The sequence below is a fragment of the Penaeus chinensis genome, chromosome 25 (assembly GCF_019202785.1).
Source record: "Penaeus chinensis breed Huanghai No. 1 chromosome 25, ASM1920278v2, whole genome shotgun sequence".
NCBI lineage: Eukaryota > Metazoa > Arthropoda > Malacostraca > Decapoda > Penaeidae > Penaeus > Penaeus chinensis.
Window position 1 is genome coordinate 6,316,556 of NC_061843.1, and position 19,685 is coordinate 6,336,240.

The 19,685-nt window shown below is 39.3% G+C and overlaps 2 protein-coding genes across 2 annotated transcripts in view; one reads left to right on the plus strand and one right to left on the minus strand.

Annotated features, from left to right (window-relative positions):
• The window catches only part of LOC125038588 (probable cyclin-dependent serine/threonine-protein kinase DDB_G0292550), a 13,176-nt gene extending 10,521 nt beyond the window's left edge, over positions 1-2,655 (plus strand). The window contains exons 7-10 of the mRNA XM_047632124.1: positions 1-882; positions 1,604-1,637; positions 2,294-2,330; positions 2,563-2,655. The exon at positions 1-882 is cut by the window's left edge and continues 181 nt beyond it. Of these exons, the coding sequence (XP_047488080.1) occupies positions 1-882; positions 1,604-1,637; positions 2,294-2,330; positions 2,563-2,655 (1,046 nt within the window). The remainder of the gene's footprint in view (positions 883-1,603; positions 1,638-2,293; positions 2,331-2,562) is intronic.
• A 1,154-nt stretch (positions 2,656-3,809) lies between these two features.
• LOC125038589 (glycine-rich cell wall structural protein 1.8-like) lies at positions 3,810-8,249 on the minus strand. The gene is made up of 8 exons (XM_047632125.1): positions 8,174-8,249; positions 7,251-7,954; positions 6,544-6,961; positions 6,180-6,272; positions 5,515-5,582; positions 5,095-5,166; positions 4,067-4,175; positions 3,810-3,823 (listed from the first exon to the last, which is right to left on the minus strand). Exons 1-8 carry the CDS (start codon positions 8,247-8,249, stop codon positions 3,810-3,812), a joined length of 1,554 nt encoding a protein of 517 aa, XP_047488081.1.
• Positions 8,250-19,685: the final 11,436 nt, after the last annotated feature.

A 19,685-nucleotide genomic window follows, 5' to 3' on the forward strand; every position in this document is an offset into this window, starting at 1 on the left:
GCAATAGTTACGCAAACGGCAATGGTAATGGGAATGGTATTATCAACGGTAATGGAAGTGGAGTTATCAGTGGTAACGGTAATGATTATACCAATGGCAATGGGAATGGCGTTATCAATGGCAACGGAAATTTCTACACCAACGGCAACGGGAATGGAGTTATCAATGGCAACGGTAATGTATATACCAACGGTAACAGAAAAGGAGTTACCAATGGTAACGGAAATGGCTACACCAACGGCAACGGTAACGGAGTTATCAATGGTAATGGAAATGGCTACGGCAACGGAAATGGATATACCAACGGTAACAGAAATGGCTACACCAACGGCAACGGAAATGGAAATGCCAACGGTAACACAAATGGCTACACCAACGGCAACGGTAATGGAGTTATCAATTCAAACGGCAATGGTAACGGAAATGGATACGCCAATGGTAATGGAAATGGATACACTAACGGTAACAAATACACTAACGGAAATGGATACACCAACGGCAACGGTAATGGTTATACCAATAGCAATGGGAATGTTGCTACCAATGGTAACAGAAATGGATACGCCAACGGAATCGGGAATGGATACACCAACGGTAACGGGAATGGAGTTATCAATGGCAACGGTAATGGTTATACCAATGGCAATGGGAATGGTGTTATCAATGGCAACGGAAATTTCTACACCAACGGCAACGGGAATGGAGTTATCAATGGCAACGGTAATGGTCATACCAATGGCAATGGTGTTATCAATGGCAACGGAAATGGCTACGCCAACGGCAACGGGAATGGAGTTATCAGTGGCAATGGTAATGGCGTTATCAACGGAAATGGATACACCAACGGTAACGGCAATGGAAACGGAAATGGCTATACCTATGGTAATGGAAATGGTATTGTCAATGGTAATGGAAATGGAAATACGAATGGGAATGGTAATGGATACAGCAATGGCAATGGTAATGGTGCTACCAACGGAAACGGTAATGGAAACGGCAATGGTAATGGTAATGGGAACGGTTATGGATATTACTATGTTGCCCCTAATGGTAACGGAAATGGTAATGGTGGAGCGACAAATGGCAATGGCATTAATGGACTCTATCAGACGCCGAGTTTCTAAACGACGTATCGTACCATTCTAGTTTCTGTATCAGAATGTTTCACTTTGAGTGGTTTATTAAATTTGTACACGTGTGCCATAATGTTTGATATGTAATATCTTGTGTGATTATCTATTATCTATATTTACAAATGTATATTTTGAAAATAAACTTTACTTATTTGCATCAAGTTGTTTGCTGTTAGTTCATATTTTCAAGTAAAAAATGGAGGCCATAGTAATAAAATATATATCCAGCATCTGCATATGTATTCACTTATTTTTTTTCGACACTTCAAGATAAAAACTATATAGATTCACACAAACACACAGACACAGATACACCCATATATGTGTATATATACAGATTTATATATATATATATATATATGATATATATATGCATATATATATATATATGGTATATATATGCATATATATATATATATATATATATATACTGGAAATTTAGATATAAGACCTCTTGTTGGAATAAATAGGTCCACAATACCACGAGGCAGTCACATGCTCAAGGTGTGTCCAGGACCTAAACAAATGAACAAAGAATAAAACAATAACTGCAGTACACCATTTGATTAAGATATATATTTTGCATATATATGTATATATTTACATAACAAAAATGCATATCTTTAATTACATTTGATTTTTATTTTTCGTGTCCATTCCCTTTACAAATGGAGATGTAATACATTCATACATATACACACACACATTGACAGATAGATTAGGTAAAAGTGCCAGGCATTGCCCGGGCAGAAATTTGCTTTCCAGAAAAGGAATAATTGCATAGCCAGTAAAACAACTACAGACAGTATATCATTTGTTCAAGAAAAGCATTTGTGTAACTAGATCGTTGTACTCAAAGTATACACTCTTTGCTTTTCACCTCATCTAAGAAGAGAGTTTTGCTCTAAACACTTTGCTACACACCTGCTTGGTGTCTTCTTCCCTGTGTTCCTTTTCACATCAATATTTAGCCATAGGCAAAAGTAAAACCTAAGGAAAATAATTTATAGCTGCATACAGCATTTTTGTTAAAATTTTATTTAATAAGAAAAAACAACAACAAAAAAACAAGAAGAATTCCTATACGAATCACTACTGGAAATTCTGGTAATGTAAGAACTAATAATATATTTCACATATTTTTCCAATGCACGTAAAAGGCAGGAATATATTAAGTTGGAGATTCAACAGAACCATGTACAGATAAATGAAGAGAAATGGATTAGATTCACATTCATAATAACCATAGGATATTCTCTGAAAAAAAAAACTTGAATTTCTTTAAGAAATTACTATCACCATCCTCATATAGTTTACGTTTGTGGTTTCAGGTACATTCTGTAGAGTCGATGCATCTCATTGCTTTCCATAAATCCACCTGCTTCTATCCATGAAACAAAATTTAACTATTACTATTAATGTATTACAGGTGTTCCACATCTGTCAGGCAGGGGGCAGGATCGACTCGTTCCTTTGTCCCAACGGTACAGTCTTTAATAACCAATACTTCGTGTACGATTGATGGTACAACTTTGACTGTTCCACGGCTGAATAGTCCTACGGTTTGACTGCTGAGATTGGCAAGGTGAATGGAAAGGGCTACATGAATGGCAATGGTTACATAAACAGTAATGGATATACCAATCGTAATGGGAATGGCTATACCAACGGCAATGAAAATGGAGTTATTAATGGTAACGCATATGGATTCACCAACGGTAACAGAAATGGATACACCAACGGTAACAGTAATGGAGTTACCAATGACAATGGTTATGGTAATGGATACACTAACGACAACGGGAATGGAGTTATCAATGGTAATGGTAACGGAAATGGATACACCAATGGTAATGGTAATGGAAATGGATACACTAACGCCAACGGTAATGGTAACGGAAATGGATCCACAAACGGCAACGGAAATGGATACACCAATCCCAACGGGAAGGGAGTTATCAATGGTAACGGAAATGGATATACCCATGATAACAGATACACTAACGGTATTGGTTATACCAATGGCAATGGAAATGGTGTTATCAATGGCAACGGAAATGGATACACCAACGGCAACGGAAATAGATTCACCAACGGTAACGGAAATGTTTAAAGTTATAGCAATGGGAACGGCAATGGTAATGGAAATGGATATTAATATGGTGCCCCTAATGGTAACGGGAATGGGAATGGTGGAGCGACAAATAGTAATGGCATTAATGGACTCTATCAGACTGCAAACTTCTAAACGACGAACCCAATTTCCTTTCTCTCTCTCGCTTTCTATTTATTTTGCGAATGTAACAAAGAAAACGGGAGCGTTTAAGGGGAAGACTTACACAATGTATTTCATGCCTCAGTGGTTATGACTGTAGTCGTTAGGCCATTAGAATCTTGGGCCATGAAAAGTGAAAAAAAAAACTCCTGAATTTTGGTGTAATTATACATATATAAATTCAGTCTGTTGAAATCAAGTGGAGAGTGTTTAATTAAAATCGTTATGACTACTTCCCCACTGTTTCTAGTTTCTGTATCAGAATATTTAACTTTCAGTGGTTTATCAAATTTGTATACGTGTGCCATAATCTTTGATAGAAAATGGCTTGTGTGTGTACCATATAATACAGACTATGTATATTTTGAAAATAAACTTTATTGATTTTTTTGTTGTTGTTGTTAGATCACATTTACTTGAAAAATGGAAGCCATACTTTTAGAGAATAATTTAACTTCATAGAGTTAAAGATGTTGGTTTGGTAGCGTGTTACCCAACTACAGATAATGTACATGTGAGTTTGGTGTATTTTGGTGATGACTCAGGTGATTTAAAAGTGATCCCGTAGTCACAATAAAAAAAAAAAATAATAATAAATAAATAAATAACATCACTAGCTATCTAAAAAGGCAACATAAAAAGAGCATCCTTATTATACCTTTATCGCGCACAAATTGTTCAAACATAACCAATATACAAGACATCACACCATACACTTGGTAAAATAAAGGCAATCCGCCACAGCACGAAAAGCACCAGTCAGCCAGCTAAAAATCCAACGGTTTGTTACCACAAGATAAAAAAGCTTCTCTCTCGCTGACCGACCTGGCTTAACCTTTGATACTGGTGGCTTCCCGGCTTGATGATAATTTACCCATAATGCAGTTTATTTCATTTAAATAAATTGTGTATGGTGAGTTTAAAATAAACTTTAAAATACATAAAATAAATAAAGAATAAAACTATACCAATTTTTTTTTTTTTTCATTGGCATATAAAAGAAATAAATGACAGGTACGAAAAAGTGAGAGAAGGGAATCGTGAAGGAAAACGGGAAAACAAGAAGAGTTGTAATATGTGCTGGATTGTTATTAAACTGTAGATTACCTATATGAGTGTGACTCATTTACAGTGATCGGGTGACTAGAAGGGTCACATAAAAACAGCATCCATGTGTGTATATATATATATATATATATATATATATATATATATATATTTGCGGAAACATAGGTAACCCGCCATAGCATAGGAACCAGTCAGATAATTATCCAAAAAGCACTGTCCACACAAACTTAAAGCCTCTCTCTGTCTCTTAGTGTGCGTAACTTTTTATACTTGGTGCTTTCCGCGCAAAGAGGGAATTTTTATTTTTGAGGTATCAACTGAAATCTAAAAATCAGAAAGAGAATAATAAAACGACAATGGTTTCTTTTTGTTTTTTGCCTTGACAAGGAATGATGATTCTTTGGGGTAACAGGATAAACTTTGTGGGGACTTTTATTTATTCGGGATATTTTTCCTTAGAAACCACATATTAAATTTCCTTTCTTTCGCTTCGTAGGATTTGTAAAATTTGTAGTTGTGTGTATTTATATCGATACTTTATATATATATATATATATATATATATATATATACCTGATAAAATCGTGATACCAGTGGATTTAACATGATCCTACGTACTTTCAAATACATCAGCGTGGCTCCACTCTCGTTATCCGTGATGCAGTTGCAGTGGACATAGGACTTTTTGTTCTTTGTTAAAGCCACAGAAAAATGCTTAGTAATAATTACAAATAAAAATAATTTGTTGTTCATAAATTTGATAATGAAGAAAAGAATATATGAAGAGCCATTTTTGTCTTCGTTATTAGTATATATATTCCGTAAATATACCTGCATACATAAAGAAATATATATCTCATTTTGTTTTCATTAGATCTAGCTTCATGATCATTGTGTATTAATAATTAGTAAGTAAAGTAGGGCTGTAGAGTTTAACTTAGAATTTAATCAACTTAGTAGAAGATAATAATCCTTGTTTTTTTCTTAAAATGTTCATCTTTAAGAAATTGGTTACAACTGGTTTTACGATCGCAGTACCTTCAGTACACATTCAACAGGAATAAATTCAAGCCCCCCCCCATGAGCCTTAAGAACAATAAGTCTTGCTGCTCACATTAAAATGAAATAAGTCAAATTTTGGTTTTCTCTGGGTTTCCATAAAACTCAAAAACCCCGGCTGGTGGTAGCGATACCAAAGTAATATCATTATTTCTATTAGATTGATATCGACAGATTAGCAGCAGTGATTTAGTAAGAATATATATCATTTTGTATATGAGAACTTTCGATACGACGTATATGTATCTGTGTTCAAAAAATATTAGATGAAGAAACAATACTTTTCATATGTTTATCTTTATTTTCGAAAAAGTCGTTAGTTTTATGCTGACAGACAATTATAAATGAAACAGATTTAGCATTAACATAGTTAAATACAATTTAATAGACCAGTGAATACGAAAAATAACTTTTAAAACCTTGCTACGAACATCTTAATAATATTGTGATAGGGATTTCATAGACCACATTATTTCATAATTCGTAATCTACGCTTTCCTATCAACATTGTTTCATGTAATTGAAGATCTCTGTAATATGATCGTTTTAGTAGAAATTTCGCTTATTCTTAATAAATAGAAAATAAATACTACGTGATTCAGAGACTCGGCGTTTGATACAATCCATTTATTCCGTTACCATACGTCGCTCTACCATTTCCATTGGCTTTGCCGTTGGTGTAGCCGTTCCCATTACCATTGCCGTTAGTATATCCATTCCCATTGCTGTGTCCATTTCTGTGGCCATTTGTATACCCATTTCCGTTTTTAAACCCGTTTCCATTACCATTGCCGTTTTTTTTACCGTTGCCATTGTTGTACCTATTCCCGTTACCATTGCCGTTGGTGTAACCATTACCGTTTCTGTTCCCACCGGTGTATCCATTCCCATTTTTGTATCCATTAACGTTGGTGTATCCATTGCCGTTGGTGTATCCGTTGCCGTAGCCATTACCGTTGGTGTATCCGTTGCCATTACCATTGTTGTATCCATTGCCGTTGCTATTACCGTTGGTATATCCGTTGCCGTAGCCATTACCATTGGTGTATCCATTACCGTTGGTGTATCCGTTTCCATTACCATTGTTGTATCCATTTCCGTTGCTATTACCGTTGGTGTATCCATTGCCATTGCCATTACCATTGGTATATCCGTTACCGTTGGTATATCCATTACCATTCCTATGACCGTTGTTGTAACCATTGCCGTTGCCATTACCGTTGGTATATCCATTATAACCATTGCCGTTTGTGTATCCATTTCCATTGGAATTACCAATCTCAGCATTCAAACCGTAAAACTGTTCAGCCGTGGAACAGTCAAAGTTGTACCACCAATCGCACACGAAGTGTTGTTGATTGAAGACTGTGCCGTTGGGACAAAGGAACGAGTCGATTCTGCCTCCTGCCTGGCAGATATGGAACACCTGAAATGTATCACAAGAAATCATGTTTTTTATGTCTCTAAATCGAAACGTAATTTTATCTTGTGTACAAAATGGAAGATATCTTGATATATTACGTATATATTTAACGCACAATTTAATTGAAATTTTGTAACAGTTAAATATATATGAAAATACTGGTAATTATGAAAATGTCTGTAAGGTCAGAAAAAAATTATATGGCGCTGACATTTAAGTAGATTCAAATATTAAGCATTAAAAGCAATTTCTCCCGATAATTTATATATCTTTTAGAGGATTTGGCACTTACCTGGCAGCCAGCCTCGAGAGAAGTATCAGCGTAATATCCAGGAAGTTGGCCGTTGCACGAGAACCCGGTGTCGGGGACGAAGGCCAGGATGGGGTAGTCCACACCTGGGACGCCTCCACCGCCAATGGCATCAGCTAGAGCTCTGAACGGATCCACAATGCCATTGGCGTACACGGTGACCCCATTGCCATTTCCGTAGGCCCCATTACCGTTTCCAATGGTGTATGCACCGTTACCATTGGAATATGCACCGTTGCCATTTCCATTTCCATAAGCCCCATTTCCATTAGAAAATGCACCATTGCCATTTCCATATCTACCATTACCATTTGTATATACTCCATTCCCATTTATACCATTGCCCTTTATATACGCGCCTCTCCCATTCCCGTTTCCATAAACTCCATTACTGTTACCATTTATGCCTCCATTTCCATTAGAATATACACCGTTGCCATTTCCATAACCTCCATTTCCATTAAACAATGCACCATCGCCATTTCCATTTCTGCCATTGCCATTTGTATATACGCCATTCCCATTTATACCATTACCATTTTTATACGCACCATTCCCATTTCTGTAAACGCCATTGCCATTAACACCATGGCCATTTGTGCGTACTCCATTTCCATTAAGAGAAAAAACATTTCCATTTCCAGGTGACAAGTAACTTGCTTGTGCTAAACATATTCCAACGACAACTGGAAAAACGAAATACAAAGATTAGTATATGAATGAATGTACACATGAAAGGATTTGTATACCAATGCACTGCATATACTACGAAACATTTCTTACTGAATAACGAAACAGGTGATATATTGGGTGTCATTTCAAAAGCTCCCCGAGTCTCGTTCTATATACGGAAAGAAATGAACAGAGTTGTGAAGAGAGAAAGCGAGACGTGGAAGCGCACTGACGATTGTGCTTGGAGTCTCGCTTTATATAGCCGTTCGTCCCTTTCCTCCGGAAGCTCAGGTCAAAGTCATATTGCATACGATCATTTAGGAAGCATGGTTAGTGTCGGGTCTGAATATGTGATATGATAATATCCGACACCTTAGACTTAAATGTGTTTATATAGAAAGAGATATATGTATGCACATACACATTTTTATTTTAGTTTTATTATATGTACATATATTCGTACACACACACATATATACACATGTATATATATTCATAAATGCAGATATATAGATAAGGCATATCTGAATATTAGTTAAAAGATAACTCTGACTATATAGATGTATCTATATGCACATACACATCTAAATATATAGTTATAAAGATATTTGTATTTGTGAATACACACACATGTACTAGTATACGCACACACATTAATCTGTGCACTGAAACTTAGACGTAATTTAACACGATATCATTCAGTTCACTTTCCTATTTATAGGCATAAAATTCATTATATCTCGTGATACATTTTAGGCTTTCCACACACGCACACAACACATATACGTATGTATATATATAGACAGACTTATATATGCATTTTTTTTATTTATATATGCCTACACACATATATTCATATATATGTACATATACAAATATATATACATATATATACTAAATACACATAAGTCTACTCTATCGTATACTATCCAATCAAAAGACCTATTCAGATCAAACACTGACGATCGCATGCCTCGTGATGGGAACAGTTTATAGATAATCCACATGGGAAAAATCTACATCACTATCCTTTGCAATGCTATTTTATGCCATACATATATAATTACAATACTGCTTTTGATCTGTAAAGAAAGATAAGTTATTAGTTACTATGATACCAGTTTACTTTTGTTCCATTAATGACTGATTATTTCTCTCTCTCTATCTCTCTTTCTCCCTTCCTTTCCGTTTGTCTGCCCCGCGTTGCCTCTTATCTCTCTCTTTTTATATCCCATCCTCTCCTTTTCCTCTTCAGACCTGAAGATGGAAAAGATGTAGATTTCGAATTTGTTGTCTCATTATCAATAAATCTAGTGTGTGCAGTGTGTTTTTTTTTCCTACAAAATATATATGTGTGTGTTAGCATGTATGTAGGTACGTATATATATATATATATATATATATATATATATATATGTATGATGATGTATGTATATATATGTATATATGTGCATGTATATTTATACACACACAAATAAATACATATATAAGTTTGTATCTGTATATACATACAGATACAAATATACATATATACAGATATACATATGTATTTGTGTATGTGTGGTTATATATAAATATTCACACATATATGTATATGTATACACATATGCTTGCATATATATGTATTGAAGTCTACGGTGTCGAATATTAACAAAAGTGTAAACTGTGTAATGAAGAATATAAGCGAACACTTGTACATTATATCTCAGAGTGCCATGTGATACAGCCTTTCAGGCCACCTAGCATGAGGTACGGAGAACTATGTAACTACTTCTTATCATCTGATGCCCTAGAAGATATACTTATGTTGTATCCTAAATTTGGAATGTAGTATCACATAACCGAATATAAAATGTATTAATGCTTTCCCACGCCCAAGCTATATGTCGGCGTGGCAGATGAGTGGATAAAGGACTGTGCAATTGTTCCTTTCCTTAAACTGATAAAAGTACTCATAGCAATGTTATAGGCTAAAATTCAAATGTAACACTATGTAATGTTATGACCATGCATTAAAATGTACCACAGCTTGCCCACGCCTGTGCAGTTAGCCAGGGTGGTAAATAAAGGACTAAACTAAACTAAACTAATTGATTGCAAATGACATAAGGATAAACGTGTATCGTGCAAAAGAACGAGGCCATAATATACGTTTTGTGTGGATTCCATCGCATGTTGGAATCCCTAGGCATGATCATGCTGATCGCCTAGCAAAGTCAGCATGTGATAAACAAAGTGTGGATATAGATCTTGGGATACCTCTTTCTAGGATTTTATACATCATTAAAGCTTCCTTCAGAGAGGACTTAACTGAGTTGATTAATTCTCAACGCCCTGAAAGCTGTAGCACAAAGCACTATGACTGGTTTAGGCAAGATTCATTCGTCTACGGTTTATATAAAACAAGAACAAGACAGTGTGATGCTGTGACTGCAAGAATCGGGCTTGGATATAGATTGTATTGACAGGTCAGGGTTGTAATGTCGAAGAAACTAAGTGTAAACTGTGTAATGAAGGATATAAGCGAACGCTTGTACATTATATCTCAGAGTGCCATGTGTTACAGCCTTTCAGACCACCTAGCATGGGGTACCGGGAACTATGTAACTACTTCATATCATCTGATGTCTTAGAAGAACTACTTATGTTGTATCCTAAATTTGGAATGTAGTATCACATAACCGCATATCAAATGTATTAATGCTTTTCCACGCCCAAGCTATATGACGGCGTGGCATATGACTGGATAAAGAACTGTGCAATTGTTCCTTTCCTTAAACTGATAAAGTACTCATAACAATGTTATAGGCTAAAATTCAAATGTAATACCACTATGTAACGTTATGACCATGCATTAAATGTACCACAGCTTGCCCACGCCCGTGCAGTTAGCCAGGGTGGTAAATAAAGGACTAAACTAAACTAACCCGTGGTCACACCATTATATAATGTTATGACCATGCATAAAATGTTGCACAGCTTGCCCACGCCTGTGCAATTAGCCAGGGTGGTAAATAAAGGACTAAACTAAATAGATTTACATCCGATACTAACCATGTTTGCTAAGTGATCGCAGGCATTGTGACTTTGACCTGATCTTCCTCCGGAAGCTCAGGTCAAAGTCACGGAGGAAAGGGACGAGCGGCTATATAAAGCGGGGCTACACGCACAATCGTCAGTGCGCTTCCACGTCTTGCTTTCCACCCCGACAACTCAGTTTAATTCTTTTTATATATTGACTCGGGCAGCTTTTGAAATGACACCCAATACATCATCTGTTTCGTTACTCAGTAAGAAATCTTTCGTAGTATATGCTGTGTCCGTGTGAATGAATTAACATACATATCCTTTTACGTGTGTATTAATTCAAACAAATTCTAATCTTTGTCTTTCGTCTTTCCAGTTTTCCTTGGAATATGTTTAGCACAAGCAAGTTACTTGTCACCTGTAAATGGAAATGGATATAATAATGGCGTAAACGGGAATGGGAATGGCGCATATACAAATGGTAATAGTGCATATTCTAATGGAAATGGAAATGAAAACGGTGCATATAATAATGGGAATGGAGGCATAAATGGTAACGGTAATGGAGTTTATAGAAACGGGAATGGGAGAGGCGCGTATATAAAGGGCAATGGTATAAATGGGAATGGAGTATATACAAATGGTAATGGTAGATATGGAAATGGCAATGGTGCATTTTCAAATGGAAATGGAGCTTATGTTAATGGAAATGGCAACGGTGCGTATACCAATGGAAATGGAAATGGCAATGGAGTCACCGTGTACACCAATGGCATTGTGGATCCCTTCAGAGCTCTAGCTGATGCCATTGGCGGTGGAGGCGTCCCAGGTGTGGACTACCCCATCCTGGCCTTCGTCCCCGACACCGGGTTCTCGTGCAACGGCCAACTTCCTGGATATTACGCTGATACTTCTCCCGAGGCTGGATGTCAGGTAAGTGGCTAGTCTTCTGTAAAAGGAAAGCTAACCTTATTTTATTCTAAAGTAAAAGAAAGATAATAGAGGAGAAGAAAAAAAAACAAAAAAACAGGCATCAAAGAGTGCCAGATCCTCTAAAAAGGGTAAATTATCGGGAGAAATTTCCTGTTATGATTAATGTTTGATTCTACATCATTGCCAACCTCATATGCTATTCCATGACCTTACAGCCATTTTCATAATAACCAATATTTTCATTATCTATATCGATATAAAATTTCCATTAAACTGTGCCATAAAATACATAAATTACGTTTCGATTTAGAGACATGAAATACATGATTTCTCGTGATACATTTCAGGTGTTCCATATCTGCCAGGCAGGAGGCAGAGTCGACTCGTTCCTTTGTCCCAACGGCACAGTCTTTAATCAGCAATACTTCGTGTGCGATTGGTGGTACAACTTTGACTGTTCCACGGCTGAACAGTTTTACGGTTTGAATGCTGAGATTGGTAATTTCAATGGAAATGGATACACAAACGGCAATGGTTATAATGGATATGCTAACGGTAATGGATACACCAATGGTAATGGCAACGGCAACGGATACACCAATGGTAATGGCAACGGCAATGGATACACCAATGGTAAAGGCAACGGCAATGAATACACCAACGGTAATGGCAACGGCAATGGATACACCAACGGTAATGGCAACGGCAATGTCTACACCAACGGTAATGGCAATGGCAATGGATACACCAACGGTAATGGCAACGGCAATGGATACACCAACGGTAATGGCAACGGCAATGGATACACTAACGGTAATGGCAACAGCAACGGATACACCAATGGTTATGGCAACGGCAACGGATACACCAACGGCAATGGCAACGGCAATGGATACACTAACGGTAATGGCAACGGCAACGGATACACCAATGGCAACGGCAACGGATACACCAATGGTAATGGCAACGGCATTGGTTACATAAACGGTAATGGCAACGGCAATGGATACACTAACGGTAATGGCAACGGCAATGGATACACCAACGGTAATGGATACACCAACGGTAATGGCAACGGCAACGGATACAGCAACGGTAATGGCAACAGCAACGGATACACCAATGGTAATGGCAACGGCAATGGATACACTAACGGTAATGGCAACGGCAATGGATACACCAACGGTAAAGGCAACGGCAATGAATACACCAACGGTAATGGCAACGGCAATGGATACACTAACGGTAATGGCAACGGCAATGGATACACCAACGGTAATGGATACACCAATAGTAATGGCAACGGCAATGGATACACTAACGGTAATGGCAACGGCAACGGATACACCAATGGTAATGGCAACGGCAACGGATACACCAATGGTAATGGCAACGGCAACGGATACACCAATGGTAATGGCAACGGCAATGGATACACCAACGGTAATGGATACACCAACGGTAAAGGCAACGGCAATGAATACACCAACGGTAATGGATACACCAACGGTAAAGGCAACGGCAATGAATACACCAACGGTAATGCAACGGCAATGGATACACTAACGGTAATGGCAACGGCAATGGATACACCAACGGTAAAGGCAACGGCAATGAATACACCAACGGTAATGGATACACCAATGGTAATGGCAACGGCAATGGATACACTAACGGTAATGGCAACGGCAATGGATACACTAACGGTAATGGCAACGGCAACGGATACACCAATGGTAATGGCAACGGCAATGGATACACTAACGGTAATGGCAACGGCAATGGATACACCAACGGTAAAGGCAACGGCAATGAATACACCAACGGTAATGGATACACCAACGGTAATGCAACGGCAATGGATACACCAACGGTAATGGATACACCAACGGTAAAGGCAACGGCAATGAATACACCAACGGTAAAGGCAACGGCAATGAATACACCAACGGTAATGGATACACCAATGGTAATGGCAACGGCAATGGATACACCAACGGTAATGGATACACCAACGGTAAAGGCAACGGCAATGAATACACCAACGGTAAAGGCAACGGCAATGAATACACCAACGGTAATGGATACACCAACGGTAATGGATACACCAACGGTAATGCAACGGCAATGGATACACTAACGGTAATGGCAACGGCAATGGATACACCAATAGTAATGGCAACGGCAACGGATACAGCAACGGTAATGGCAACGGCAATGGATACACTAACGGTAATGGCAACGGCAATGGATACACTAACGGTAATGGCAACGGCAATGGATACACCAACGGTAAAGGCAACGGCAATGAATACACCAACGGTAAAGGCAACGGCAATGAATACACCAACGGTAATGGATACACCAACGGTAATGGATACACCAACGGTAATGCAACGGCAATGGATACACCAACGGTAATGGCAACGGCAATGGATACACCAACGGTAATGCAACGGCAATGGATACACCAACGGTAATGGATACACCAACGGTAAAGGCAACGGCAATGAATACACCAACGGTAATGGATACACCAACGGTAATGGCAACGGCAACGGATACACCAATGGTAATGGCAACGGCAACGGATACACCAATGGTAATGGCAACGGCAATGGATACACTAACGGTAATGGCAACGGCAATGGATACACTAACGGTAATGGCAACGGCAATGGATACACTAACGGTAATGGCAACGGCAATGGATACACCAACGGTAATGGATACACCAACGGTAATGGATACACCAACGGTAATGGATACACCAATAGTAATGGCAACGGCAATGGATACACCAACGGTAATGGATACACCAACGGTAATGGATACACCAACGGTAAAGGCAACGGCAATGAATACACCAACGGTAATGGATACACCAACGGTAATGGATACACCAACGGTAATGGATACACCAACGGTAATGGATACACCAACGGTAATGGATACACCAACGGTAAAGGCAACGGCAATGAATACACCAACGGTAATGGATACACCAACGGTAATGGATACACCAACGGTAATGGCAACGGCAATGGATACACTAACGGTAATGGCAACGGCAATGGATACACTAACGGTAATGGCAACGGCAATGGATACACCAACGGTAATGGATACACCAATAGTAATGGCAACGGCAATGGATACACTAACGGTAATGGCAACGGCAATGGATACACTAACGGTAATGGCAACGGCAATGGATACACCAACGGTAATGGATACACCAATGGTAATGGCAACGGCAATGGATACACTAACGGTAATGGCAACGGCAATGGATACACTAACGGTAATGGCAACGGCAATGGATACACCAACGGTAATGGCAACGGCAATGGATACACCAACGGTAATGGATACACCAATAGTAATGGCAACGGCAATGGATACACCAACGGTAATGGATACACCAATGGTAATGGCAACGGCAATGGATACACCAACGGTAATGGATACACCAACGGTAAAGGCAACGGCAATGAATACACCAACGGTAATGGATACACCAATAGTAATGGCAACGGCAACGGATACACCAATGGTAAAGGCAACGGCAATGAATACACCAACGGTAATGGATACACCAACGGTAATGGATACACCAACGGTAATGGATACACCAACGGTAATGGATACACCAACGGTAATGGATACACCAACGGTAATGGATACACCAATAGTAATGGCAACGGCAATGGATACACTAACGGTAATGGCAACGGCAATGGATACACTAACGGTAATGGCAACGGCAATGGATACACTAACGGTAATGGCAACGGCAATGGATACACTAACGGTAATGGCAACGGCAATGGATACACTAACGGTAATGGCAACGGCAATGGATACACAAACGGCAATGGTTATAATGGATATGCTAACGGCAATGGTAATGGGAACGGCTATATCAATGGCAATGGCAACGGCAATGGATACACCAACGGTAATGGATACACCAATAGTAATGGCAACGGCAATGGATACACCAACGGTAAAGGCAACGGCAATGAATACACCAACGGTAATGGATACACCAACGGTAATGGATACACCAACGGTAATGGATACACCAATAGTAATGGCAACGGCAATGGATACACCAACGGTAATGGCAACGGCAATGGATACACTAACGGTAATGGCAACGGCAATGGATACACTAACGGTAATGGCAACGGCAATGGATACACTAACGGTAATGGCAACGGCAATGGATACACCAACGGTAATGGATACACCAACGGTAAAGGCAACGGCAATGAATACACCAACGGTAATGGATACACCAACGGTAATGGCAACGGCAATGGATACACTAACGGTAATGGCAACGGCAATGGATACACCAACGGTAAAGGCAACGGCAATGAATACACCAACGGTAATGGATACACCAACGGTAATGCAACGGCAATGGATACACCAACGGTAAAGGCAACGGCAATGAATACACCAACGGTAATGGATACACCAACGGTAAAGGCAACGGCAATGAATACACCAACGGTAATGGCAACGGCAACGGATACACCAATGGTAATGGCAACGGCAATGGATACACTAACGGTAATGGCAACGGCAATGGATACACCAACGGTAAAGGCAACGGCAATGAATACACCAACGGTAATGGATACACCAACGGTAATGGATACACCAATGGTAATGGCAACGGCAATGGATACACTAACGGTAATGCAACGGCAATGGATACACAAACGGCAATGGTTATAATGGATATGCTAACGGCAATGGTAATGGGAACGGCTATATCAATGGCAATGGCAACGGCAATGGATACACCAACGGTAATGCAACGGCAATGGATACACCAACGGTAATGCAACGGCAATGGATACACTAACGGTAATGGCAACGGCAATGGATACACCAACGGTAATGGCAACGGCAATGGATACACTAACGGTAATGGCAACGGCAATGGATACACCAACGGTAATGCAACGGCAATGGATACACCAACGGTAATGGATACACCAATAGTAATGGCAACGGCAATGGATACACCAACGGTAAAGGCAACGGCAATGAATACACCAACGGTAATGGATACACCAACGGTAATGCAACGGCAATGGATACACTAACGGTAATGGCAACGGCAATGGATACACTAACGGTAATGGCAACGGCAATGGATACACCAACGGTAAAGGCAACGGCAATGAATACACCAACGGTAATGGCAACGGCAACGGATACACCAATGGTAATGGCAACGGCAATGGATACACCAACGGTAATGGCAACGGCAATGGATACACCAATGGTAATGGCAACGGCAATGGATACACTAACGGTAATGGCAACGGCAATGGATACACCAACGGTAATGGATACACCAATGGTAATGGCAACGGCAATGGATACACCAACGGTAATGGATACACCAATAGTAATGGCAACGGCAATGGATACACCAACGGTAATGCAACGGCAATGGATACACTAACGGTAATGGCAACGGCAACGGATACACCAATGGTAATGGCAACGGCAATGGATACACCAACGGTAATGGCAACGGCAATGGATACACTAACGGTAATGGCAACGGCAATGGATACACCAACGGTAATGCAACGGCAATGGATACACTAACGGTAATGGCAACGGCAATGGATACACCAACGGTAATGGATACACCAACGGTAAAGGCAACGGCAATGGATACACCAACGGTAATGGCAACAGCAACGGATACACCAATGGTAATGGCAACGGCAACGGATACACCAATGGTAATGGCAACGGCAATGGATACACCAACGGTAAAGGCAACGGCAATGAATACACCAACGGTAAAGGCAACGGCAATGAATACACCAACGGTAATGGCAACGGCAATGGATACACTAACGGTAATGGCAACGGCAATGGATACACCAACGGTAAAGGCAACGGCAATGAATACACCAACGGTAATGGATACACCAATAGTAATGGCAACGGCAATGGATACACCAACGGTAATGGATACACCAATGGTAATGGCAACGGCAATGGATACACTAACGGTAATGGCAACGGCAATGGATACACTAACGGTAATGGCAACGGCAACGGATACACCAATGGTAATGGCAACGGCAATGGATACACTAACGGTAATGGCAACGGCAATGGATACACCAACGGTAATGCAACGGCAATGGATACACTAACGGTAATGGCAACGGCAATGGATACACCAACGGTAAAGGCAACGGCAATGAATACACCAACGGTAATGGATACACCAACGGTAATGGATACACCAATAGTAATGGCAACGGCAATGGATACACCAACGGTAATGGATACACCAATAGTAATGGCAACGGCAACGGATACACCAATGGTAATGGCAACGGCAATGGATACACTAACGGTAATGGCAACGGCAATGGATACACTAACGGTAATGGCAACGGCAATGGATACACTAACGGTAATGGCAACGGCAATGGATACACCAACGGTAATGGATACACCAATGGTAATGGCAACGGCAATGGATACACTAACGGTAATGGCAACGGCAATGGATACACCAACGGTAATGGATACACCAACGGTAATGGATACACCAATAGTAATGGCAACGGCAATGGATACACTAACGGTAATGGCAACGGCAATGGATACACCAACGGTAATGCAACGGCAATGGATACACTAACGGTAATGGCAACGGCAATGGATACACCAACGGTAATGGATACACCAATAGTAATGGCAACGGCAATGGATACACCAACGGTAATGGATACACCAACGGTAATGGATACACCAACGGTAATGGATATATATATATATATATATATATATATATTTATATATATGAGTTTATATATATGTTTACAGCGAAATACATGATATTCGAAGAATGCTAGATACATCTTACGCGTCTGAGTACACACGAATTTGCATATATTAGGTAAGTCAAACCTAGATACGGTAGTGGGTGAGTCTATCATAAATATAATGATGAGTTGAGAACCACCAATAAGGATTACCTAATCAACTACTCCCCTTGGGAGGACCAGGGGTCATCAACCCCAATGTTAAGACCCAGTCAACTACTTGATGTCGATATAGCTCGTCAAACACCGCATCGGTGATGGCACAAATGTGCATGTGTGTATGTATATATATATATATATATATATATATATATATATATATACATATTTGTGCGAATGTATGTATGTATATATATTCATACATATATATACACATATTTGTGTGTATATTCATATATATATATATATATATATATATATATATATATATATATATATATATATATATAAGAGTATAAATATGTATGAATGTATATACAAACATATGTATGTATGTATGTATATATATTCATACATATAAATACACACTTATATGTGTATTCATATATATCCACGTGTGTGTGTGTTTACGTCCACAGTGTCGCATATTATCATATCGCAAGACTGATTCACATCCGACGCTAACCGTGCTTCCTAAATGATTGCATCGTGTCTTTGACCTGAGCTTCCGGAAGAAAGGGACGAGCAGGTATATAAAGCGAGACTCCAAGCACAATCGTCAGTGCGCTTCCACGTCTTCCTTTCTCTCTTCGACAACTCTGGTTAATCCTTTTCATATATAGGACGAGACTCGGGCAGCTTTTGAAATGACACCCAATATATCACCTGTTTCGTTACTCAGTAAGAAATATTTCGTCGTATATAGTGTGTGCGTAAGTGTGGATGTGAATGTAGTGGCATA

Bases quoted from the DNA above. Each gene is read 5' to 3' on its own strand.
- LOC125038589 (XM_047632125.1), bottom strand. From the start codon at position 8,249: ATGCAATATGACTTTGACCTGAGCTTCCGGAGGAAAGGGACGAACGGC. The intron at 6,273-6,543 runs GTAATAGCAACG...AAATGGCCACAG, and splicing joins CGGCAACGGATATACCAACG to AAATGGACACAGCAATGGGA. The intron at 4,176-5,094 runs GTACGTAGGATC...TTGGATTTTTAG, and splicing joins CCACGCTGATGTATTTGAAA to CTGGCTGACTGGTGCTTTTC.